The sequence below is a fragment of the Acanthopagrus latus genome, chromosome 12, assembly GCF_904848185.1.
Source record: "Acanthopagrus latus isolate v.2019 chromosome 12, fAcaLat1.1, whole genome shotgun sequence".
NCBI lineage: Eukaryota > Metazoa > Chordata > Actinopteri > Spariformes > Sparidae > Acanthopagrus > Acanthopagrus latus.
In genome coordinates, this window is record NC_051050.1 from 19470157 (window position 1) to 19495686 (window position 25530).

General features: G+C 39.4%; 1 protein-coding gene across 2 annotated transcripts; it reads left to right on the plus strand.

The window, feature by feature from the left end:
* Positions 1-2660: 2660 nt before the first annotated feature.
* Positions 2661-25530, plus strand: LOC119029729 (lysosome membrane protein 2-like). Of its 2 annotated transcripts, XM_037116791.1 has the most exons (13): positions 2667-3211; positions 10081-10238; positions 12089-12236; positions 12428-12619; positions 12761-12852; positions 13465-13584; positions 17348-17526; positions 19928-20046; positions 20397-20470; positions 20571-20622; positions 21213-21365; positions 21513-21554; positions 21904-25530. In XM_037116791.1, the coding sequence occupies exons 1-13, from the start codon at positions 3089-3091 to the stop codon at positions 22012-22014; spliced, it is 1563 nt and encodes a 520-aa protein (XP_036972686.1). In that variant the 5' UTR covers positions 2667-3088; the 3' UTR covers positions 22015-25530. The 2 variants fall into 2 exon arrangements, with proteins under 2 accessions (XP_036972687.1, XP_036972686.1); XM_037116792.1 differs by lacking the exon at positions 21513-21554 and having other exon boundaries at positions 2661-3211.

Genomic DNA, 25530 nt, shown 5'->3' on the forward strand with positions numbered 1-25530 from the left:
TCCATTTATACATGTGTTGTTAAGTTGAAAAGCCCCATTTATGTTCAGATTACTTTATTTCCATTTAACTACTTGGTATGGTCAAATAAAGGAAGAACAGGCTTCATCACATGAGAGTTGGCTCATTGGTGGGGTCAGCCTCACACTCATGTTCCCTCTGCAAGCAAGGGATTTTAAAGCTCGAAGTATTCTGCACCGTTGAGCAACTTTGGTCTAAACAGAATGAGAAATGATTTTGTCCCTTATGCTATTCAATTAGCAAATCCCTGTGATGTGTCAGCTGATGCTGAGTTAGTGTTGAGTGGTGACGTTTCCGTGATGTTATATGATGACGCTGGATGTTCACCGGGTTTTATGTCAAGCAGCCATGTCAAATAGCAACAGAAACGACAACAGAAACGGAGCACTATACAATAACCTCACAGTCCGGCCGCCAGGATAAAATGTTAGCGGGCAACTTTTCTGCAAACCACAGATTACACGTTTATCACCATGTCATGTTGTGAGGTAAAGCTCACGTCTTTGATCTGAGTTGCTAAATAAACTTATTTTTTTAAAAAACAAAAAACAAAAATATGTATCAGATTAGATTATTTGACTGAATCAAAAAAAACCTCATCTGTTACACGATGTCAGAGAGAAATGTTCAAAGTACTTTCCATGGACAGACTTGGCACCAAAATAAAAGGAAGTGAGACCAGTTTCATAAACGTATGGCTTACCATGTATTCACTTACCAAATGATCTCAGAGACAAAATTCAAATTCAAATTCAAATGTAATTGTTTTATTACCTCTCTGCTTTGCATTAGGTTCAGTGGTGTAGTGAGTACTTAGATCTTTTAGTAACAAAAATGTGTACACTCCGTTTTCAAGCTACTCTCAATGTACTCACACTCTGTTCCAAGAGCAACACGAAGTACAGGAAGATAGAAATGGGTTACACAACCAAACACAAGGACAACAAAGCTGAACAAACATAGGTAAAAATAACACTGAAAATGTTGTAGTATGTGAAGAAATGTGCATGGATATATGAAAAGCAACAATGACAATCAGTAAACAGTGTCTGTGAAGAATGTGTTCAGTATTCCACTTAAGGACAAGTGCCTCGAGTATGATGCAGCCAGTGAGATCATATTTATCCTGAAATGGTCTATTCTGCATTAGTACTTTTATTTAAGCAAGTAGCTGTGATCTGTTACTTTCACAGCAACACAGAGTTCCAGCATTCTCCTAAATAACTGGAGTAGAAGGGGACTTGTTTTAAAATAAAAATCCAAGTTTAAGAGTTTCAAACCACCAGTTAAACATGGTGGTGGGAATGTTTAAGTTGGGGGCCGTTTTGACTACATTCTGACCAAGGAGAAGTACCACTCCATGCTTCGGAGATATGCTACACCCTCTGGTTTGCATAATTTTGGGGAAGGATTCTTATAGCAGCTGGACAATAAGTCCAAATGCACCACAAAGCTCTTGCAAGAAGGACTTCAAGATGACCTCAACCCACTGAACATTTATGGAGGAACTTGAATTTCTGATCCAAAACTACGTAGGGCCCCTTTAATCCAGCCCCTGGTCGACCCATAGAGTGTATAGGCCTACAAACATGTAAATATATGTGTAAAGTACTTTTACTTTACTTTTATATTCTTAAGTAGCCTAATCTAGTTCCAGAAAATTACTTTTGATACTTATCTATATTCAATATGAGATACTTTTTAAACACTTTTTACATTTTACTCAAGTAAGCCTACTAATCCTATGGATGACTTTAACTTTACTTTACAATAAAGGGAGCCGAACTCACGCCCTTTCTGGTTTGCCCCATGGAACCGCCACAATATGGCGGCCATGTTGGCGTTGGTGACATTTGTTGACCAAGAAGATGCAGTTCAGAGAGAAAAAACAGCAAAACCCAACTTAATTGACTTGGTAAATTATATTTCAAATTGACAAACATCACTTGTCTAGTTCATGGTACAGTTCAAGCAGATTCAAAGTCTTTTTGTCACTCTCCATATAATAACATGCATACTAACAAGTTTTTTCTGAGATAAGGTCCCATGAGGGAAAACCAGAAGGTCAGTGAACTACATCGCCTCGCTCATCTCACCTTAACAACATGGCCGACAACTCAACACAGAAAAGGTACTAAAATAGATGAGATCACAATAAATCTGGTCATATTGACACCTATAGTTACATGACAGGAAAACTGGTCATTGTTGTTGGGCGAGATGATGAAGTTCAGTGAGACAAACTCCGACTTTATTGACTTTGTAAATAATATTTTAAATTGACAAACGGTATATGTAGTTCATGGCACAATTAAAGCAGGATCACAACAATAATTTGTCTCTCTCCATTCACAAACCCATATGAAACAAGGAAGGGGCGGGACCTCGGCTCACTTTTGGACATAAACTGTGACAGTTAACGAAGGAGAAGCTGAACAACTGTCGACTGTTCTTTACTTCCTTAACGACTCCTGTAAACTTTGACACCAAATGACACCATAATGACGCCTCTGTGACTTTCATTCACTTACTGAGCTGTAAACATGACAGGCTTTCCCTAACAGAGCTGTTAAGTGTGTGAGTCGCTGTCTAATGGAGCTGACTGTCCTCAGAGCGGCTGCACGCGGGGGAGCGTACGCTCACGCGCACTCATCGCCCGAGGGGGCACAAACCGTCTCGACCAATCAGCGCTCGCCTCGCGCGTAGAGCGGGCGAGCTCTGTCAGCCCGCTACAAAAACTCCTCCGCCGGCCGTTTTGTGCTGTATGCTCCTTTAGGTCAGCGCCGCGGAGTCATTCAAGGAGACTCGTGGCTGTCAAACTCAACCGCTTCACTCACGAGAGAGCAGAGTGCCAAACGGCTCTCTGTGACCTGGACACAAACTTCACATCTTCAACCGGAGAGAGAACCGGAAAAAAAAACAAACTTCCCCCTCAACTTTCTCAACAAGTTGCAGCTGGGAGTTGGAGCTCTTATTTCACAGCAAGAGAGAAGCTAGCTCCGGAAATCTCTACTCATCTTCACGAGCTTCAAGCGCGGGTTTCTGTGTTGGCTGCTAGCACCTGCAGACATGACGCGAAGATCCTGCGCCATCCCCGCGGTGGGGGTCATCGCTGGCGTCCTGCTGGTCGCCGGGTTTGGTCTCTTTGTGTCTCAAGTTTTCCGCAATATAATGCACAACCGCCTCAAAAAGGTAAACAAACAAAATAAATATGATGATAATCTCTAAAAACTTTACAAATCACGTCATAATTCATTGCAGTTTGACGTCTAATTTCATGCTTTTCTATTTTTTCATTTGAATGCAATGCTGTGTTCAGTTTGTATTAAAGGGGCAGTATGTAGTTTTGGAGAAGCAATTCACAATTGCAATTTGTATATGTTTCAGTCGTAATGAGACAATAATAATACAAACTCACTCTTTTCCATAATTGAGTAAACAACCTTTTCTCAGAGGGAATTGAGGGCCCCAGGGCACCGTTTGGAGCTAGAGAGAGGTGGCAGGGTCCGCCACATGTAAACAAAGTAAAACAGTATGAAACTGTGTTGTCCTTCAAAGTAAGTTTTTTTTATTCAGGTCATTCAGTCATGAAAGTGAAGAGAGTTTATGTAGGTAGTTTGTTTAAACATCGTCTGATTAAAGTGTCTTCCACATGGTGCACTTTTAAGAATGATGGGATTCATTGTATTTTTCTCCAAACTCACTCAGTCATTACAGATTAATGAGATCACACTGAGTACTTTGCACTAAATGTGCTTATTCTTCCATGATCCAGGAAGAATAAGCAAACCTTCAGTAAACCAGACACTCTGGTGAACAGTTGAATGACTCACAACACTTAATGGTGCACTGTGTAGTTTTGGGGAATACATTTTAATCGGAAGAGAAAGAGACAGATTTTTTTTTTATATACCTAATCAAACAAACTCTTTCTTGTTTTCATGACTGAATGGAAATACATACTCATGAGGTTGTTTTAGATCTTGTAAACATTTTGATAAATTCTGAATTTGCATTTCTTGTCCAAAACTACATAGTGCACCTTTAATCACCCACTTACTCCCAACAGATTCTATTTTTACAGTTTTTAACATGTACACATCATGCACTGTCACTTATATACCGTGCTCGGTGTACATTATTTGTCAATACAAATCTGCTGGTTATATATCATGTATATAGACATGTACGCATGCATATCATGTACATTATCCATCCACACTATGTACATATTTTTAAGTGTTTGTTCTCCATATTTTGCACTACCTTTATTGCTTCTTTGCGCCACTCATACTGTTTACGCAACAGTTGACTTGTACACAGACTTATGTAGTGTACTTTCATGGTGCCATGGTGTTTTTGAATATAGTGTACACACAATGACTTACTTTTCACTTTATATTGTACATCACAGTCCTGTCCTGATCAAAATTCTTAGTCTTTATTATGTTTATCACTGAGAGAACTGTGAACCGAAGTAAGATTCTTTCTTTTTGTACCCGTATTTGTCTATGAAAGCGATTCTGATTCTGATTCTGTGGAGACATCACTTTGTTTTATCTTCTGCTGTTTGTCTATTATCATGTATCCTTAAATGCCATGGTTTCCCTTTATCAGTGAGTTCATTGACTGCCTTTTTGAAACACGACCATGATGGGCTGTGTGTTGACTCCTAAAAGGAGTGGCTCTAATAAGCAGCTCAGACTCCTTGAGGTGATGGAGAATGTGTTATTATGAGTTAACTAGCCTGTATACTGTGCAATCAGAGCTCTCCCTTTCCCACAATTAGATTTCAAAGTCGGTTTCAGCTGCAGTTCTCCTCCATTAGCATGCACTGTACTGAGATACTTGATCAGATCTGAAGGAATTTGTCCTAAATGCCCAATAATGTGTGTTTCTGCCACCAACAATTGTCATCATAACAGGACGTGGAAAATTCCCCAGCCAAGAATAACCAAGGGTTGGGTCTGTAAAGCTGAGAGCAAATCAGCACATAGAAGCTTGAACTTCCAAACTTTCTCCATGCCTCTGAAATATCAGTTGGCAAAGATGCAGTTGAAATGGTGATCACACATTACACACTGCTTTGAAAACAAAGCCATCCTCAGAGACAGTCTCAACATCCAGTACATAATTAGAGTTGAGCAGCATGAGCTGACTCTAAAGAACAGAGTACAAAATAAATGTGAGATGAAAACAACTTGTTGATGTGACTTTAAGCATCTGCTTGGATGATGAAATTATTGAAAACTGCAACTATTGATTATTTTCATTCTCTCAATTGATCATTGGTCTATAAAATGTAAGAAAATAGCTCAAAATCAGAACATCTGTGAGTCTGAAGTGATCTGGATCAGATGAGTTATTTGCTAAAGTTTGTCATGGAAATGATGTGAGTGTGTTTCTTAATTTGCTTTTTATTCAGTTACAGCGTTGCTTTATTAGGTTTATGTGTTGTCTATATTGTAACCTTGTACTATTCACCCATTTTCTGAGGGTGTAGTCTGTTCGGTTAAGTCTGAGAAACGGCTGGTGATGATGATGACGATATTTTCGACTGCGTTTGCGATGTTCAAAGCCTTCCCAGAAGGTTCACTTTGCCCTGATAACAATGCAGGCATGAAGGTGCTGTTGGCCAACATTCAGTGTTATCGTATGGCTCATCTTCATCCTTATTTTCATATCAAACCTGCTTTTCCATATCAGATAGCTTTTTCAGCGAAGGTATAATATTCACTTTGGAGGTCAGGGTACATCTTTTCAATGCTTTCTAGGGTTGGTAATTAGGCCTAATGTCAAAAATTGCTATATACCGTTACACGTTATCAAATTTTCTTTGACGTTTATTTAAGATTCTACTACTCTTCATAATACCAAGTAAATCATCTGCAAAAGATTGTGTAGGGACAATGTTTTTAGTTTATTTTGATAACAAATGTGTTCATATTTCCAAATCAGTGGATGATTTAATGCAGTTGCACCTTTTGAACACTTTAAGGTCTCAGATAATTTGAGAATACAATAGAAATTCACTTGACTGTTGCTGGAGTAACTGATATAGATATATGAAAATCATACAGACTGACTGGTCACTATATTTAACAACAGTATTCACATCAGTATTAACTTTTAGGCTTGTCATTTAGTGTTTAGCCTTAAGACAGTCTGGAGAGGCTCTACAAGTGTTTTGGTCAATTTAAAAGCTCTGTATGTAACAGTTGATGAAGATAATTGTTTTGAAAACACAAGGGCGAATTGTTGTCTCTATAGTGCAAAACAAGTGTGTGGGGGTGTAACCAGGGCATGAAATTACGATAGAAGTGGGGGAGGGTGAAGTGATACTGGGTTAGTGGGGTAGTCTGGCGTTTTTTTACTCCTGAACTGTGTGGTTTAATTGAGAAAGACTCTCAGCAGGTGTTAAAGAGGAAACACGACAAGGGGCATGACCTGGTGGTGTTGGTGTCCTAGATTGTATTTTTGAAATGCTGTTGTAGAAAAGAGGTTACAGCTGAAATTGAGGCTTTTCTTTCGTAGTTTGGTATCATTGTAAGTCAAGAGTAGGTTAGGTTAGGTAGGTTAAGCTTGTGTGTAGGGTTTAGGTTTGTAGGTTTATGATTTTTTACATAATAAATGCTGGCTTTACCCAGACGGACAGCGTTTGACATTGCAAAGCCATGGTAAACCAAACATATGGTAAAGTGATTTATATCATTTTATTATTCGTTCACAGGCCTACTGGATGATATAGGACATTCCTACATGCAGAAAAAGGGATATACTGCGCAAGCATTGACTTGGCAAAGTAGCAAAGTTGTAATTTCTAGAAAAGGAATAGGAAAATTAATGTCAAATGAAGGCTGTCTTGAAGTGGTCTCAGAGGAAAAGTAACATTTTTAAACCCCTTCTCGGGAGGGCAAACAAGGCCAAACAAATACCAGGGTAAAAATCCAAGTTTGAGATTTATGGCAGTCTTTAGGAGACATCAGGTTTTGCTCAAACTTGTGGAGTCCATGCCAGTTTCAAGTCCATGCTGTCATGTACTCTGAATTGTACATATATTTTAAAAAAACACACAACCTTTTCACTCAAATTGTTGAACTGATATAGTCATTTGTACTTCAAAATAAGACTATTACATCTGAAACAAATGCAAACTAGTGTCTGAAAGTGTCTTAACTATTGGTCTCAGACTTTTGGACCCCACTGTATATGTATGTTAAGGATCACACCCAGTAAAATGTATGTGTGGGTGTGACACACATGCTTCTCACATGCAGACACACAGTTCACTACTAGCCTGGCAGTATGAGTTATCACTGCCGTATCAAGTTACTCCCTCACCCCAGTTGCACCGGCATGAAGGATCTCATTCCATGGATACCCTCCCAGCAGTAGACTCTCTCTTTGTGTGCTAAGCCTCTTTCACACTGTTAGGTTTATTGGGAAACTGGCTGGTTTGGCACCCCTCAGCTTCCATGTGAGTCAGGAGGGGTCAGTATGCAGTGATGTGCTGATGAGGCGATGGTGAAGAATGACTTTTCCCTGATGGAGAATTTGGTTATTTTAGACAAGATTTGAAATTGTTGGCTAGCAGCCCAGTCTGTCTGGGGGTGTTCCTTCAGAGTGTCTTTCTTGACACAACCATTTTTAACAAAACAGGTTTTTATTCTATATTTACTATATAACACAATATGGATTATTTGGCTACAATTTATTCCCAGAACTTTACCAGCGGTGGAAAAAAAAATGTAGTTTGAATTGAAATGTAGGTTCTGTCCTTTTCACATACATTATTTAAGGAAAGATTTGACATGAATATAATCAAGAAAAGGTCATAGCCAGTCACTAAGAATCATTTCTCACCATGACATTTCTTAATCGATGGGTAACATGGATTATGTGTACCAAGTTTTACCACGATCCACTCTATAGTTTTATAGTTTTTCCAAAATTGAAAAATCTCAAACTTATTTTGAGGCTATAGGAAAAGTCAAAGTCATTATGATTCATCCATTACTATTTTGTCTCCAAGTAATTATGAAAACAAGATAATAATGTGCATAATTTTGTTTTGCAAAACACTACTCAAACTCAAACTTAAACTTAACATTAGCTCACTAAGATCAAGTGAACTGCCGTGTGAAAACCTGGTCAAACCAGCTGCCACTTGGACTGAAATGCACATTACTATGTCACCAATGCTTTGGCCAGCCAATAAGGTCGAGAGAGTCATATTTCAGAAACCATTTCTCGCAGTTTATATATTGAATAAAATAACATTTAGATACACACCATATGTGAAATATGTCATATTCATTATATTATTATTAGTATTATTTTTATCAGACTTTTTTGTTCTCAGTGGAATTATGTTTGAAGTTCAAGGATATCCATTACAAGGACTTCAATAAATGCAAAATGTTTCCAAATCTCAGAGACTGAAATGTTCAAATAATCATGGCCCAAACATTGTGATTTTTGCCATAATTGAGCAGCTCTGGTCTGTGTATTGGCCTATCATAGATATTTCGGTATTGTCATTTCATCCATAGAGGAGCACTGTCCTTGGATAATTACCTTTTGATTAATGTAATTCATGCTTTTAAAGATCTTTGAGGTTATCAAACTGCCTTTGATTGTGTGAATCCGAACTCTGGATCTGCCACTCAAGCCACTGCAGGGACTCGACCTTAATATGACTTTGATGGGTTCAGTAACAGCAGGGCTGGACTACAGTTGAGCTGGTAGAGCTTTGTTTGGTGTTTGGACACTACTGAGGCAAGCCCATTTAGAGTATGCAAAGCTTGTGCATCGCGACTGGAGGATTTAATGAATAGCTTGTTGCTGTGCTCAGTGTTATTCACATCTATGTATTTGCCTGCCTCCACATCAAAGCACTAGTACGATGTGTATTTGTGTATTCACCTGCTACATGTGTTTTCAGATAGGGAGTGGTGTAAGAGTAGCGGTGGTGAGTGCTGAGATAAGAGGGTTTCTAGGTTCCTGTTTTCCACGCGGTTTTTCATGTAGCATGCTGAGAGGGTTACTATATTGATTGTTTGACGCATAAAAGGACAACATAGAAAGACCATGCCTGGCCTTCCTCAATCTAAGGTGACAGCTTTATTGTCCTTGGCTACTCAGCTAAACTTTTGTCTCTGAAGAAGTAGAAGGGACCCCAAAGGAAGAGGGGGGGTCTGAACTCCCCTGAAATAATGGGACCTGTTGGTGTGCTCAGCTCTGTTGGGCTTATTTCTTACTGAAGCAGTGCTTTTAACTTTAACACAAATCTGACACAATTAGGCCAAAGTGAGATTTCCTCTTGATGTGTTGTCAAAAGAAACACTAATCCCCTCCTCGCCCCCGTCTTTCCTCTCTCACCCCTCGTGTTTTCCAATTCCTCAAGCGAGTCCTGCAGGGAACCAGGTTATCCTGGTCCAGATGCGATGACATCTGCTGTGACAATTTTCTAGCACACTGTGTAATGAAACATAGTAATACAGGTTTGTCCCTGCACGGCACTTCCAGGGCCTCATAAGGCTCAGGCCAGTGGAATGTGGCTCAGATCATTAAGGTCGCAGTCCTGTGCAACCAGCGGGCATCCAGCCCTCTGCATCACATGACATGTCAGCGGCTCTCCTCGAGTGCCCGTTGTCATGGGCAACCACTGACAATGAAACTGTGGAAGGGTCTCCCCCTAATACCATTCATGTGTGCAGCCAATGCTCTTGTCTGACACTCAGATGGCAGCTCCCCTCCACGACCCCCCGAGGTTGTTTTTGTTCTCCGGGTTGTTTTTACTTGGAGCTGGTTGTGGAAAGTCCAGATTCAAAACATGTGCTCACTATTGCACAACTTTTTTGCACCATTTTGCAAATAATGCATCATCAACTGAAAGCCGCCTGCAAAGTTAAAAACTTATCCTTGACTAACTTGACAAACATGTTTTACATTGGTTGTACTGGTGCAAACAAAGTCATGTCATATCATGCATCCCTAATATTCATCGGCCTGAATAAAACACGCTTAATTAAACTGATATATACTCTATGTCTTAACAGGAGATTGTTTTGGTCGAGGGCAGTCGTGTGTTTGAGTCATGGAAGAGACCTCCCCCTCCGGTCTACATGGAGTTCTTCTTCTTCAATATTACCAACGTGGATGAGTTCCTTGCAGGGGCCAAGCCAGAGGTCAAGCAGATTGGACCCTACACATATAGGTACGAAGCAGGAGCATGGAAAAGTACACAGAGCTGCACAGGATGCTACAAAGAAAGCCACATGTTTGTCTCACAGGAAACTGCTAAATCTGACATGGTGAAATGTCTGATGTTGTCTGATGTAGATCAACCGCTGGATGTTACTGAACTTCATTAAGATGTACTCTGCTTTGGTTTAAAAGTAATAGAAAAGCCTAAAGGTAAATCCTTGAAAACATTTGATGCAGAGAAAAAAAATTAAACGTGTTGTGACACAATGGAAGGAAGGAAGGACGTTTTGTTCATTTAAAAGTTAAATGCATCAATCTGGTGCACTTTGACAGCAGTACAACAGGATAGGTTCAACCAAAAGTGAAAAAAATATTACAAAGTCATTATTTTCTCACTCTCATGCTGATGGAAAGTGAGGTTAAGTTCCCACAAAACATTTCAAGAGCTCTCCAGCAAAACCACACAACAGTTTCCTAAACAACTGAAGTAGATGGGGGCTCCTTCTCAAAACGTAAATAAAAACTGAAAGAATTAACATAAAACAGCTCCATACAGCTTGTCCAGTGTAATCCAAGTCTCCTGAAGCCTTGGGATCCCATATTGATTTTACATTGATTTACACTCTTTTTAATCTGAAATCTGTAGTTAATAAACTAAAGAGTGTTGGTGCACAACCCCTCTGAAGTGATCATTCACAGAGTGTGGAAATAACGTCTTTTTTTTATTTTTTGGCTGTTTTTTAACAGTTCCCATCTTGTTCGTTTTGGTAAGAAGGCAACAATAAGCTGTTTCTCTGTAAAGCACCACAAATGTTTTGTGGACTATAAAACTCAATAATAACTTTCCACTGGAATGGGGTCGAGTAGATAATGACTCAATGACTCAAGACTTACAAGGTTATGGATCTAAAAAAGAAATTCTAGTTTAAATGTTGTGCTTTAGTAAACAATTTAATAATAAACACCCCATGTTGCAAATGTTCCAATTAATATAAATGGTGTTGACATGACAAAATAGTCACCCTCAAAGCCTGGCAAACAAGTTTACAGTTCACAAACGGTTAAAACACAAAATCGACAAAAGCAAACTTTTGAGTTATCTCAAAAACCAATGTGAGCTTATCTAGAATTCCTCATTATCAACTTCTACAGAGTTATTAAATATTACTATTAATTAATTGTAATTGCTGTTAAGCATTGCAGACGGCACCCTCATCATATCTATATAAACCAGGCTGTGTTGTGTCCGTTCATTTGCTTGAGTTCCCTCTGCATCAGTGACACATACAGAATAGTTTTGAAAAATCCACCCTTTTCTTATGTAATAATTGATTTTTTTAAACTAGGCTTCTTCCTACAGTTCTGTTGAAATATGCTCTGTTATTTGCTCAGCACCTATGTAAACTGAGCAAGGGACATCAGCTTCTGCTTGTCTGCCTCCTCTCATGTGGCATTTTAGGTCACTCTTAGGCTTAAAACATTCCCAGATGGGTTTATTTTATTAGCTGTCTGTGAAGTGCAGTATCTCCTTTCCTATCCTGTCTAGGCTGTCAAGTGTGTCCTGAAACTTAACATCCTGAAACTTAACATTCAATTAGTGATTTGGAATCGCTTCTAACGCACCCACTGAAACCCTTAGATAAATATTAAGGTTCACTGCTGGAGCCACAGTGCATATCAAGATAATTTACCTCTGCCACCTAACCTATAACTGTTTGGGTTACCTCACCTCAGACAGATGTTGTGTTAACAGGAAATAGTTCTGTGATGAAATTACACTCATTTACACTTTTTCATGTTGCTCTTAAGTAACAGGAATATTTTAGAAAGCTGAAAAAAAACATTACATTCTTTGCTCAGGGAGTACAGATATAAGGACAACGTCAGCATGGTTGCAGATGGCTTGAAGGTGTCTGCATACAACACCAAGAGCTTTGTGTTCCTGAGAGAGAAGTCTGTGGGTGACCCAGATGTCGATAACATCACCACTGTCAACATCCCAGCTTGGGTGAGTCATGAAATAAGGGTCTTAGATAAGTAGCGCAAAGTGGAAATCCAAACCGGAGAAAGCGGAGTGTGTGTTTGGTAACTTCCTTCTGCATTTTAATATATTGTTTCCTCAATCCCACCACCACCTTCTGCCTCACCCATGAATTCCTTTCCATCCTTTCTCCGCTCTGCTGTACTTCCCGTCTCCAGGCTGTAATGAACAAGCTGAAAGACAGTTTCTGGAAGGCCAGTTTGTTGTCCATGTGGATGAACAGTGCCAAGATTGGTCTTTTCACGACTCGCACTGTGGATGAACTGCTGTGGGGCTACGAAGATCCCCTGTTGCTCCGTGTCTCTTCCTCAAATCCTGAGGTGGAGACGGTCTTTGGCCTCATGTACAAGGCACGTACAGCATGAAGTTCAGTTGAATGTTGTTCTTGGAACTTTGAAATCCTGACGGTCTGAAACTCACTGCAACAGGTGTTTTCTGTATCTAGAAACATGAGCACATTTTAACGTGTCTAAATCTTTGGGTCTTTTTAGAAAAATGGCAGTAACGACGGGGAATTTGTCTACCACACTGGGCAGCAGAACTACTTGGATTATGGCCGAGTTGAAACATGGAAAGGCCAAAGGTAGCACTGTTGCACTCTTACACCAACACACACTCCCTCTCTGTCTTCATACACTGTAATCAAACTTAATTGGGTAACTGTTGGATTTAAAGTTTCTCAAATCTACTGCTTTTTGGGCAATAATAATGTTCTAAGTTGTTGCCCTCAGAACAGGGCTCCTCAGGGCAGGACATCCTGATACTCTGAATGGCTTAATAATGGCTTTTAAGTGACCTTTCTTATCCCATTCTGTTCTCTGACTTCCCCTGAAGTCTCTAATTATCCCTCTTACTCTTGGGAAACCACTCGTTTTAACTGTGACCTTAAGATAAAAACATGTTTGATCATCAAAAAGTTTCATTGTAATTTGTTGTCATTAAGATGGAGATGATAACAATGTTGCCATTGAAAACACATTTCTTGAAAACAGCACAGCCAGCCAAAAGGAACCAATATATATTTTCATTTGTGTGTTGCTTGACAGCATGGATTTGTAAGCAACCTTTTATCAGTGTCCAAAGAGATATCTTCTGTATGAACCTTATCCTTTGTTTGAACTGCATGGATGTTGTCTTGATGCAAGTTTGAGAAGACTTTTCATTGCGATGTTTGTGGGAATATGTTGTTTTACAGCAAGCTGACCTTCTGGACCTCAGACCAAAGCAACAGCATCAATGGATCAGATGGCAGTGCTTTCCATCCTCTGCTGACCAAGGATGAACGCATTTATATCTTCACCCCAGACCTCTGCAGGTACAGTTGAGCACCATGGGGACTCTCTGCCGCTTACTACTCCCATGAGGAATCACTTTAAGATATGTTAATCTTCACTATTATCCACATAGCTTTTATATTATTTCATGAGTGTGTGAAAATATTTCAATAAGTGTTACATCATGGTGATATTAATCAGTTTGTAGCCATGCTAGCAGCGTGGTTCCATGTATGGCATTGTTGGTCAGTTGCTCAGTCAAATGCTTTGGTCCAGACTGACACATTTCAGCAGCTACTGGAATGGATTTGCCATGAAATTTGAGAAATCAAAGTAGAATGTTAAAAAAAAAAGAAAAGATTAGTGGATTTGCACCAAAAGTCAATGGGGTTTATTCTGGGAAACCCATCGTCCATCCAAGTTTCAAATCTGTTCAGAAGTTTTTTTGTAATCCTGCTCACAAACCACCATTAATGGGAACAGTAAAAAGTGTAAGAAGTTACAGAAACAGTTGTGTTTGACCTAGAGTTGGATGTTCACTTCAAAGAAGTTGTTAATTGACCATCCAACAAGCAGTTCTGAAGCATACTAGCAGCATACAGAGCCACTGGCACGGCAACAAACTAATGTCATGTTGTCAGTTGAATATGAGCACACTTATTCAAGTACAAAGTGTGTCATCCCTGACAGGGATTTTCATCTTCCCCTATGTTGTCCTATTACCTAGTGCCCCATATGATATTTTACCTTAGGATGGTGTGATTATGTTATGTTATGAAGCAGTGTCTATTTCTGGTTCATGACCTAGCCTGGGCTAGCCTAGGCTTTCGTATCTGGTCTGGAAATAATGTTCACAGGCCTTGAATAAGATGGATCGTGATCATAACATCCTGATCACTTACAAACAGCACCGCAGGTGACTCCTGTTTTCTCACCAAGCTTTTACAGCCTATGCTGTGCAGGCTTGTCAAACAACACACACATGTCAGTTTTCAGGAAACACTTTATGGAAAGACTTGGTGGTAGAGTAGTGTAATGCAGCTGAATGGTGGGTGAGCGAGGAAGGGGGATGACAACCGTGGGAGAAAAAGAAAAAGAGAAGAAAAAAAGGGATAAACACATAGAGCAGTGTTTTGATCTGTGCTGAGAACATACTCATAGCAGTGGGAAAGAAAAGTTGTTGTTACTGATCTTGACCAGTTGGAAAGAACATAGTTTCATTATGATTTCTACGGGAAATGAGTTTAACACATCTGGCCAGTCTTACGTAGCTCTTGGAAGTGTCTGCCACACATGTTCAAGACTATCATGTCTGGTTTTCAGAAACAGGACATCTTCTTTGGAAGCCTGAAGCATGTTAAAGAGAAGTACTCTCCCACACAGTGACTAACTGATGGATGGTTCCTTGGGGTTTAATTTTGCAATTGCTAAGTCTGCTGACTTCACTGACTGAACTCTGTCCTTGTCCTGGCTGATGATCCAAGCATCTTATTTAGAAAACACCCCTGACCTTAAAAAGTACAACCAGACCTCTTCCCCTTTTTGTTGAGCGTGGAAAGAATCTGCTGGAGTCGTATGGTGCGGTTGAACCTTTGACTCTGATTGGACTGCCAAATGTTTACACTTTCACCTACTTATTCATTGCCTGGTGGCTTCATCATGGCTGTCCGTGTTATTGTGAGTAAAGGGAAGACTCCCTCCCTGTTTCCTGTACTTTTTACCATAGTTCGAAGAGGAAATGTTCCATTAAGGCTTATGTGTTAACCTTTCACACAGACAGTGTGGCTCAAGTTTGTTCAGCCCCTGTAAGAGTAGTGCAAGACCACTTTGTGTTCAGTTCAGTGACATCTGGGAGTGAACTGGCGTACAAAAAAAGTGCTAGAATTCCCATCTGTGACCCGAAGGGGTCCTGACCCATTGGTCAAGTAACTGACAGCTGAGCCACAAAAAACCCTCAGAATTTGACGAATTGCGGACAGGTGCCATTGTTCAAATACCAGCTTGACTTTTGCTGTATGTTGATATCTCCTCTAGCAATGATCCGTCATTTAAAAGACTTGATTTAAATAGACTTTGCCATAAACAACCAACAGTTTACCATATGATCACACAAAAAGATGGCCAAAACAAAAAGACAGAGATTCAAAGGCTGTTTTGCCATGGCAACACAATAAACGCTTGGAAGCACTGGGTTGAAATGAGATTAAAATGATGCATGTTGGTCTTGATTGACATTAGCTGCTATAACAGAGGATTGACCACTCAGTCAACAACAAGCTTGTATTGCAAAGATGATAAAGGCACACTCTTCAGCAACATTCAGCGTACGGATTGTCTGCTCCCACAAATGGGCTTCTATGTCTCTGCTATAACAGTTTCTTTTGGATGAAATTAAAAAGCACAGCCAGAACAAGCTTCTCCTCTAGTTTCATTGTTACCAGAGTGATGGATAACAAGTCCCATCCAATTGAATGTGTGATTGGTTGCCTTTAAAAGGGTGACATTGATGACTCCTGTGCTACACAATAAGGTGGAGAGAACTTTTTCTCTAAGCAGCAGTCAATGCTATTTACTCATTGAAGAGGAGGTGGAAGAATCTTTATTTATGTCACATATCATATAATGTACAACATGGGGAAACTGGTACTCTGCATTTAACCCCATCCGATCTCAGCCAAGGTCACTGACGAGGATAGCAACCTAAGTTTTTATGGTGTACCCATATAAGCATGGGGAGAAAATGCAAACCACTGTACAGCCTGAGCGAGGAGCGATTGAAAAAAAATGCGAGCACTCAGGAAAAAACTGTTTGTCAACTAGTACCATTAAGTAAAATTTGTAAAATGCAGATTTTTATTTTTTTTATTCAAAGATACCGTCACTTCATCCTGGGCTTTGTTCAGCCTAGAACGATTACAAAAGTCTAGAAAAGTTTTTTTCCTCTATAGAAGAATGATACAGTGCTATGGAGATAAAGTGGAGTTAAAATGTCTTATGTCATCTCATCAGGTGTTTCAAGTTTTGGCCAGTACACAATGAAAGGATTTAGATCCAAAAGAGCTGTATCATTGCGTAGCTTATCTGAAATTAATTCACACCGTAACAGTCTCTCATGGCCAGCAGTACAAGGCCGAGTCTTTCAGTGTCTTGTTCTAGTGAAGAAACACATAAGGCTTTTTAGTTTGCTTCTCTCACAAAGGTCAAGGGAAAGGTCTGTACAGTATTGTTGCACGATTGGTGGGCTGCGTAGGGAAGAGCTACAACCTCCCAGCCACTTGGCACACACTGTATAGACTCCTTTGTTCTCACTGAGAATCGTCGGGATTCCCTAAACAGTTCACAACTGCAGATACATAGAATAAGGATGGTTTAGAAGCTGTAAAAACACACCAGACATTCAAATATAGTTAAGGCTTTTTGATTTCTCCATTCCCAGTACACAAGGTGCGTCAACACCAAACTACTAAGATGTTCTCCCAACAGCATTTCAGCACTTCAGCCTCCAGCTTTTCTCTTGAAATTCAAACTTCAAAATCTACACTAGATCATGAGCCCGTCACTGTAATTTCACCTCTTGTGCCTTTGATGGCCATTTTGTTGTTTCATTAGGAAGATTAAAAAGAGAAGATGGTTTGTCTCTGCTCTGAAAATGTAATTGGCTTAACTACAAACAAAATGGTTATATTAAAATGTTAAGCAATAAAAGGATTGTACAGTGGTAAACAAAGATGAAGACAAAACAGATATAATCGGTAGGAACACAGTTCTGATTTAATTTTGTAAGGCTCTTGCTTTTCTCTCCAGGTCAATCTACATGGAGTTTGAGAAAGATGTGGAGGTGAAAGGAATCCCAGCGTACCGCTTCACACCACCACGCTCGGTTTTGGCAAGCAAAAAGGAGAACCCAGCCAATGAGGGTTTCTGCGTGAGCCCACAAGAGTGCCTGGGAACTGGCCTTCTTAAAGTCAGTCCCTGTCGGAAAGGTAAATGTCAGTCAAAATATTTTCTCACCCACACCTTGCTCTTTCACATGCAGCTCTACATTTTCATACATATATATTTCACAGATTTTTGATTAGCTGTGCGTCCTTTGTGCTTACACTCTGTCCAGAAAACCCATTATTTAAAAGCTACTTAAAATTCTTAGATTTTTCTTGCTCTCTTCTCTCTGCTTCCTGCCTAGCCCTGTTAATGTTTTTTATACTTACATCAGTTTAGTCCTCTTTCTACTCCTTCTCTCTATCACCAGCTCTAATACCCTCTAAATGACCCATGTGACACAGCTCTCCAGCCCTCTCCCCAACGCAGGCGCCATCTGACCATGACTCGCCCAGTAGCGGAGGGGGCAGTAAGCCCTGTCACCTGATTCTGGCCTTGAATATGACCAGACATTACCTTAGTGCCTGTTTTAACTGGCCAATATCCTTGCTCTCTTTACAATTATTATTCCCTGTAAAGAGCAACCGGTATTTTAACATTTTTTACACATTTCAGAACACTGTAATGTTGACAGAGAAGAGAAGTGTTTGCATAAAAGTTTCCATAGTGCACTGAGATGAATGTTATGCAATGTTTGCATGGTAATATTTCATAAACAAATCAAAGCATTTTGAGGCCGGCAACAGACTTTTCATTCTACTCAGGTGAGGAGAATTTAAAAGAGCGTGGAGAGGGTTGAGTTTAGCTCAGGTGTTGGGGAGTGAACACAGCGATTAATGGAGCTTGTAAGTACACCACAACATATCTGTGTTTGCACTGCAGTGACCTTGTTAGTTGTCACAGGAACAGCCTCTCAGGTGACTGCGTGTCCAGTGTTTTTGTCAGACGTCTGTTGCCAAACACAAGAGCAGGAAAACTGTCACCTCTGCCCCACTTCATCAGCACCTCTAACTGGGCCACTGTCAGACACTCCACATTGCTGCTTAGGCACACACTGATCACATCGAGCTGGACTATGTTTATAATAATAATAATTGATCAACAGACATCAAGAATGACTTTGCACAGGTGGACTGCAATGTTCCTAGTCGTGGCCAAGTCCATATTGTAATAACGCAATGTCTCCTGTTCACAATATGAGGAAGGAACTGAGCTGGAGTAACAAGATTCTTTATCTACATATCTAATACAGCCCTTAATTTGTTTTACACACAGGGCTGTGGTCCATTTATGTACCTATTGTTTATTTCTTTTGGAAGACTGACCCTGAATAACATGCTGCGTGTCCTTGCAGAGGTCAGATTATATCTCGTCCACGTCTCTTGAGGACTCTGAATGTTTTGCTGTTTGCGATGTTCTGATTATATCACACATCAAACAGCAGGAAATGTGGCATTTGGATGAAAGAATCTTTTTCTAGGAATGCAGGATATTAGATTTTTAACGAAATCCATAATGCCGATATTTTTCAAATCAACACACATGCTTCGTGTAGATATTGATATTGAAACATGTATCGATTTTTTTAAGTAGTTGATATTAAAGTGCACTTTAAAAATAACATGCTAAATGTGTACACCACAGACATACAATGCTTTTCATAATGTACGTATTCAGTGGCCAAATTAAGAAAACTACCTGTAGAAATATCAATTTCAGGCCAATACCAATAACAGTTATTTTGTATTCCATTTGAAGGCCATCGCTAATGAAGTGCAAATGTTATTGCACCCTCTGCTATCTTTGCTGTATTACTTTATTGGGCGGGCGATAATGCTTTAAAATGATAGGGGAGCTGGAATTTTGATAACCTGGTCAGTGGGGCGTCTGTCACTCTGACCTTGAGTGGCTCCAAGCTGAGTCTCTGGTCAGTCTTTGCACCTCAGTGTACAGGTCTTGGGAATTCTGGGGGACTGAGTTCAGATTGAATCCATTTTGAAATACCAGAAAATGACCGACTTCATCTGTGGATCCCAACAATGTCCATAAATGTGGGATTGTCACTCTGTCAGCAGGGTTCACTTTACAGAACTGATCCTCTGATCTGACAAAAATAAGCATATTAATTAGAAAGACTTGACATTGAAAGTTTACAACTCATTTACTGTCAAGGTCATCCTAACACTGCCTCTGTGCTATGTGATGAGATCTCTGTTGACATAATATACTCGGTGTATGAGTTATCCAAATTTAGAGTCATACCTTGTTATGGAGGCATGTGGCAGCTCTAATGTCTCCTGGATCTCTTTCATTAAGCCATAAATAGAGACAGACAATGCTGTCAGAGACAACACAGTTGACATCTGCTCCTTATAACAGAATGAAGAAAGGGGAACTTGTTGTGACTCTTGTATTTATACAGTGGACATAGTCACCATGCCTCACTCAGCTGTCACTTCTCCTATTGTAGCTTTTCTGAATCCTCTCTCTCTTTTCCTCACATAGGTGCTCCAATTGTCGCCTCCTTCCCTCATTTTCACCTGGCAGAAGATAGATATGCATCTGCCATCGGGGGAATGTCCCCTCAGAGGGAGCACCACCAAACATTCCTCGACCTGAACCCGGTATGCCACCAGGCCACAGCCTCAAACACACTTTTTATGTTGCAGTTATCACTTAAGTTGATGCTGTGACATTGTTGATCACATGGCACATTACAATCCACCTTTGAAATATGTTGGAACAACTCATCTCATTGAACTGTGGTGAAAGTTGAATGAGATGCTGCATTAAAAAGTACTGCTTCACCCCCTAGTGGCGTATAAGTAGTAGTACATACAATAATCACCTGCAGTGAAGTCATCAACATCCCTATTGTACTGATAAAAAAGTGTCATATATTTCATTTTGTGGGCTGTTTTAATGATGCAATGCTTATGCATTATTAACACTATATTTTATTTTCTGTGATTAGACCACTGGCGTGATTGTGCGTGCAAACAAGAGAGCGCAGGTGAACGTCCTGCTCAGCAGAGTCAGTGGATTCCCGTGAGTATCTACAGCCAAACACAAGCGCAACAGTATTAATCTATAACACTGATAAATCTGTGTCCATTGCTTCACACTCTGTTCATTGTGTCCAAAACAGGAAAACTAGAGACTTAAATGAGACAGTGTTTCCCGTTATGTTCCTCAATGAGGTAAGAAACATCAAATACGTGCTGAAACACTCACTTGTATTCTGTAACTGCTGTAACTCAGTTAGTGGATCATAGTGAAGTTGTTATATTTTCTGAACAAAATCATTCATGTTTTTCATTCAAAAAAATGATATATTTCATATTCAGCATTTTTACCGGGTAAAAGAATAATTTATTTAAAGAGCTACTCCATCCAGGTTCTGTTATGTTTTTATGGAAATGGAAACTCCCTCTGTAAGAACCTGCGGCGCTGCACGTTACAGCACTAATTTCCTTAATTCAGATGCAGGATTTGTCGGTTCATGTTTGTATGAGTGACTAAAGAATGATCGGCCGCAGCGTCAATGAAGCAGTGAAACAGAACGATTTAAAAAAAAAGAAATGTTTTTGTTTGTATGGATGTGAAAAGAAAAACACTCTTTGGAAGCTAGAGAATGTCACAAAAACCTCATTTAAAAACTAATTTCTTAGTTACATTTCTTTACTGGTTTTATTACATTTTGAACATTCATATCAAATATATCATTTGATCCGTGATTGTGAAACAAAATTCACTCTCTGTAATGTATCTTTTGTCTTTTAATACACAGAGTGTGGTGATCGATGATGTGTCTGTGGCGAGACTACAGAAGCTGCTGCTGATTGCCGCTCTCGTGTCCAACTTCCCGCTCATTATCGTGGGACTGGGTGCCATTATGCTCGCAGTCCTCATCGTCCTGCTGATCCGGGACCGCAAAAAGAAGGTATGACATCACTTCCTACACCCTTTTTTTTTTCCTAACAGTTCACCATTTGCCTGCGTTGTGTTAATTTTTGTGTAATTAATTTAATTGTTTAACCACACACTAATGGCATTGTGCATGTATTTATCACTGTATGTCTTTGTGCAGAATGAAGTTAAGCGCATTGCGTTTACCAAGCCTCTCTATGCTGTAAGTTTTTATGGTTACCTTGCATGTTTTGTTTAATTTTCTGTGTTGTCTTTGTTTTGTTCAAGCATCTGTTTTGCTGTATTGAGTTTTTATTGTCCCTGTGCATCTTTAATGTCATTTTCTGTGACGTCAAATGACTCTTACTCCTCCTGAAAGACAGTCAACTTACTGTCTGGCTTTAACACATTAACGTAACGTAGTAATACTAAATGTCCAGAACAGTGAAAATGTCACTAGCAGTGTAAGATGGCATGTAATAGTACATCAACCCTTTATGTTCAGAGGTATAGCCATACAAAGGTAAAGTAAGTTGAGATCAGTGTTGAATACTGTTTTCTATCCACTACAGACGTCCAATGAAGACGACACTTCTTACTCTCCAGTCAGTGCCAAGGAAAAGGAGGATCCTCAGAATGGAACCTATATTGGTTTGACACCTAAAGCTGACCCACAAGATTGAGGAGGGCAGGAATAGTTAGACGAGGGCTTTGTGCATCAACAACCCTCAGATTTAAAAGTAGGGATTTGGGTTCTTTTGGGGAGAAAAAAAATCCACCATAGAAAATTGTCCATATTGGCTTTACTTTGAACAGCCCGGTCAGCAGAAAAAAATTTGGCAATATGCGTTTTATGCAAAGCACTGATTGAAACTTTACACTTTTTATACTTCAACTTTATGTTTCTATGTGTTCAGTGCTGTATTTATGGTCTGGTTACATTTGGGCTCAAAAAAACACTTTTTTAGAGTTAGAAAAACCTCATGTTTTGTCTCACCTGCTTCTGTCACTACAAACACAGTTGGAAATTATGCAGACATCTAGTTAAAAATACCTAGTTTTCAGGTGCTTTGATAACTTATTTGGTAGAGCGAGGACCCCGTGTATTAAGGCTAAATATTTCTCACCCTAATTTCCTTACTGTCGCTAAGCCTGTCCTGTCAAATAAAGCTCTGAAAGAGCCAAAAACATAATAACTAGAATGACAGTCCTTAAAACGCATACAGCTACCAAGGCCCAACTGTCCGCATTAATTCAAATAAGCTTAATCCAATACCAAATAAAACATTCAGCTGCATGTCATCTCTTGACCCATCTACTCTCATCTCTCAAGCTGTCTTGTCAATAAATGCTATATCTCGTAATGTAAAAGAGTGAGGAAAGAAGTCTTCAATCCATCCATTTATCTGGAATCTGTGCCTAGAATATATGGGGTCTGTTGGATTGACACTCAGCCTTCATCCAAGTTTCTTGGAAATCAGTTTAGAAATGTTTGTGTAATTCTGCTGCCAAGGAAAGGACACAGGTTAAGGGGATTATTTTTATTTTTTTTATTTGTAGCCACGAATACAGCTGAAGAATGTCTCAGGGGATCAGAGTGGCAAAGACAGAGACACTATTCAACCTATTACCAGACACTATGCCATCAAAATGACTTAGATTCTGTTACCTTAAGGTAAAAAGAGTCTCATATTGTTGCTTTAAAGTCTGAACTCGGTATTACACATCATGTGGAAATGTTGATATAATGTATCCGTGGTTCACAGAAATGTACAATGCCAACATTTTATTCTGGTTACTGGGCTGGAATTAATAAACTCAGGCGGGTGGAGGGGAAGTGGAGGGCTATGTACAGTGTTTTTTTGTTTTTTTTAGTCCCAAACATAAGTACATAAGTATGTACTTAATTTTAATGATGAAGACTACCTAAATTCAAGGTCTAGCATGCTGTATTTCCAGAAACAAATTTTAAATTCTGTAGAAAACTGTGTGTGCCAAGGGCTACTCTTTGCTGTTCTCTTAAATCAGTTGCTGATAATGTAAAATGTAAAAACAATCTGTGGTTCTCTACTGAAAAGTGATGGAGAGCGCACATTCTTTATGGTCCAAAACAAAGGAAACACAGCTTTTAAGCCTTAGATTTGAAGTGCTGTGGCCTCACCTCTTTCTCTGTTTGCCTGGATTAGATCTTTAGATTTTAGCAACTGAGTACTGTGTAATAGGGCATAGAGGGTGATGGGACCAGGGTAGTGAAGTCCACAAACTGTGAGTTTTTTAGGTATCATGTCACGCTCAGGGTGCCTCTGCTTAGATACTATCAAACATTATAAACGTAGGAGACAGAAGCTGAGATTACAGCATGTCTTCTCATTGTGAGAATATTTCAATCAATTCAGTATTATTGTTTCATTTCATCCTAAACTAAATGTTACAAAACATTTTCACAGCTCATTATTTCTTTCCATGTGTGCTCTGTAGAGAGATTCCTGGGGCCGTCATTATCACCGTGCCTGCTTCGGAGTACGGCATGTTTTTGTATATACGCAGTGTAAGATGTGTTGAACTGCTCACATTCCTCTCAGTGTATGATGGGAGCGAATATCAGACGGAAGGCTTTTTGTTTTGGATACTTTAATTTTTGTAAAATAAGAAGGCCTAATCATTTTTTTGTAAATGTGAATGTCTTCTAGTGCCATAATGAGCAACACTTTCATCAGCCATCTGAAGCCCTGAACACAATAGGATTTAATGGCTGAGACGATGATTGATACACTACTGAATATATGTATTGACAGTATTTTTGCCCTGTGTAACTGCTTATACTATCTAACATGGCCATATGAAAATGTGATTAATAGTGTTATTTCAAAATATGCTTTTTTGATGCTGTTGCTGAATGCCATGGCTTTGTTGGTGCTGAATATGACACCTTACAGAAACACTTTAGAGATTCATGTCTGGTGTCTAGCCATTGCAGCTCAAGACTCACGAGGGTTCAATATGAAGAAACGTTGTAGTTATGCCTTTAAAAGATTTAATTTTACTAGATTTGTTTTGCTTTTGTATAGTTTTTACATATTTTGTGAAATCACGATATGTCGTACCAACCACTTACTTTCAGATGCAAAACAAACGACCTGATCGCCAGAATAAATGTTACATATGTTTAAGTGCGTTTCTTCCAGTTCCTACCCCATTTTTTCCCAAATGAATGATAGCCGGAGATTGGCCGATAATTTCAGTCAATCATTACATTGGTCGGGATCTACTCACAAAAATATCTGAAAATCACCAAAATACGGCTGGAGATTGTCCTGAGGTCTCCTTGAGAAATATCCAGTTGCAATGTTGAAACGCAGACTCGAACTGTAGTCAGTGGCTTGCCAACCTCCATCCCCTCCGCCTCACAATGTGACAGCCAATCAAACAAGCACGTGACAAAATGTGAACGTGATATTACACATTTTGTGAAAAGCCTGTAACACAGAAACATAAACTGCTAACATTCTATCCTGGCTACTGGGCTGAAACAAAACTAAGCATGAAACTCTTTCTATAGTTTCTATACAGCTTGCAGGGTCAGACTGCGCTTTTTAAGAGCTCTGCTTCAGTGGCAGACTTTTTTTTTTAGCTTTAACAGCTTTCTCACTCGATTCTGGTGCCATTAAATGTCATACAATGACTTTATTTGAACCACGATGAGCCCAGCTTTTATCACTGCTCTTGTTATTAGTTCAAACATTTCAAGGAAGAAGGAGTTGCTTCTCACCATCTCGTCATTACATGCACTTGATTAATCAGCAATAGCGGAGAAGCTGTAACATGTTTGATTTTTTTTTGGTTTTACTATTTGTGGTTGATGTATACTATGATTCAATTACGACAAGATAATGAATGGAGATGGAAGAAATTCATAGTGCATAAGTGTCATCATTATTTCAATGCATAAAAAGCACAATATTACACATTATTAGTGTTGTGGTTAACAAGGATAAATTATTTTGTTACAACAGTAAAACCAAAACACAGACTGCACCACATGGACTGTGCACTGGTCTTGTTTGTGCCATACTTTTGATTACCGATTGTACTGAAGTTACTGCTATAACCACATGTTCTGCTAACTGTCAGCCTGTTTTGAAATGTTGACTGTTAGTACTGTTTTTACTGTGTACACAAAAAATAAAGTAGTTTCAATA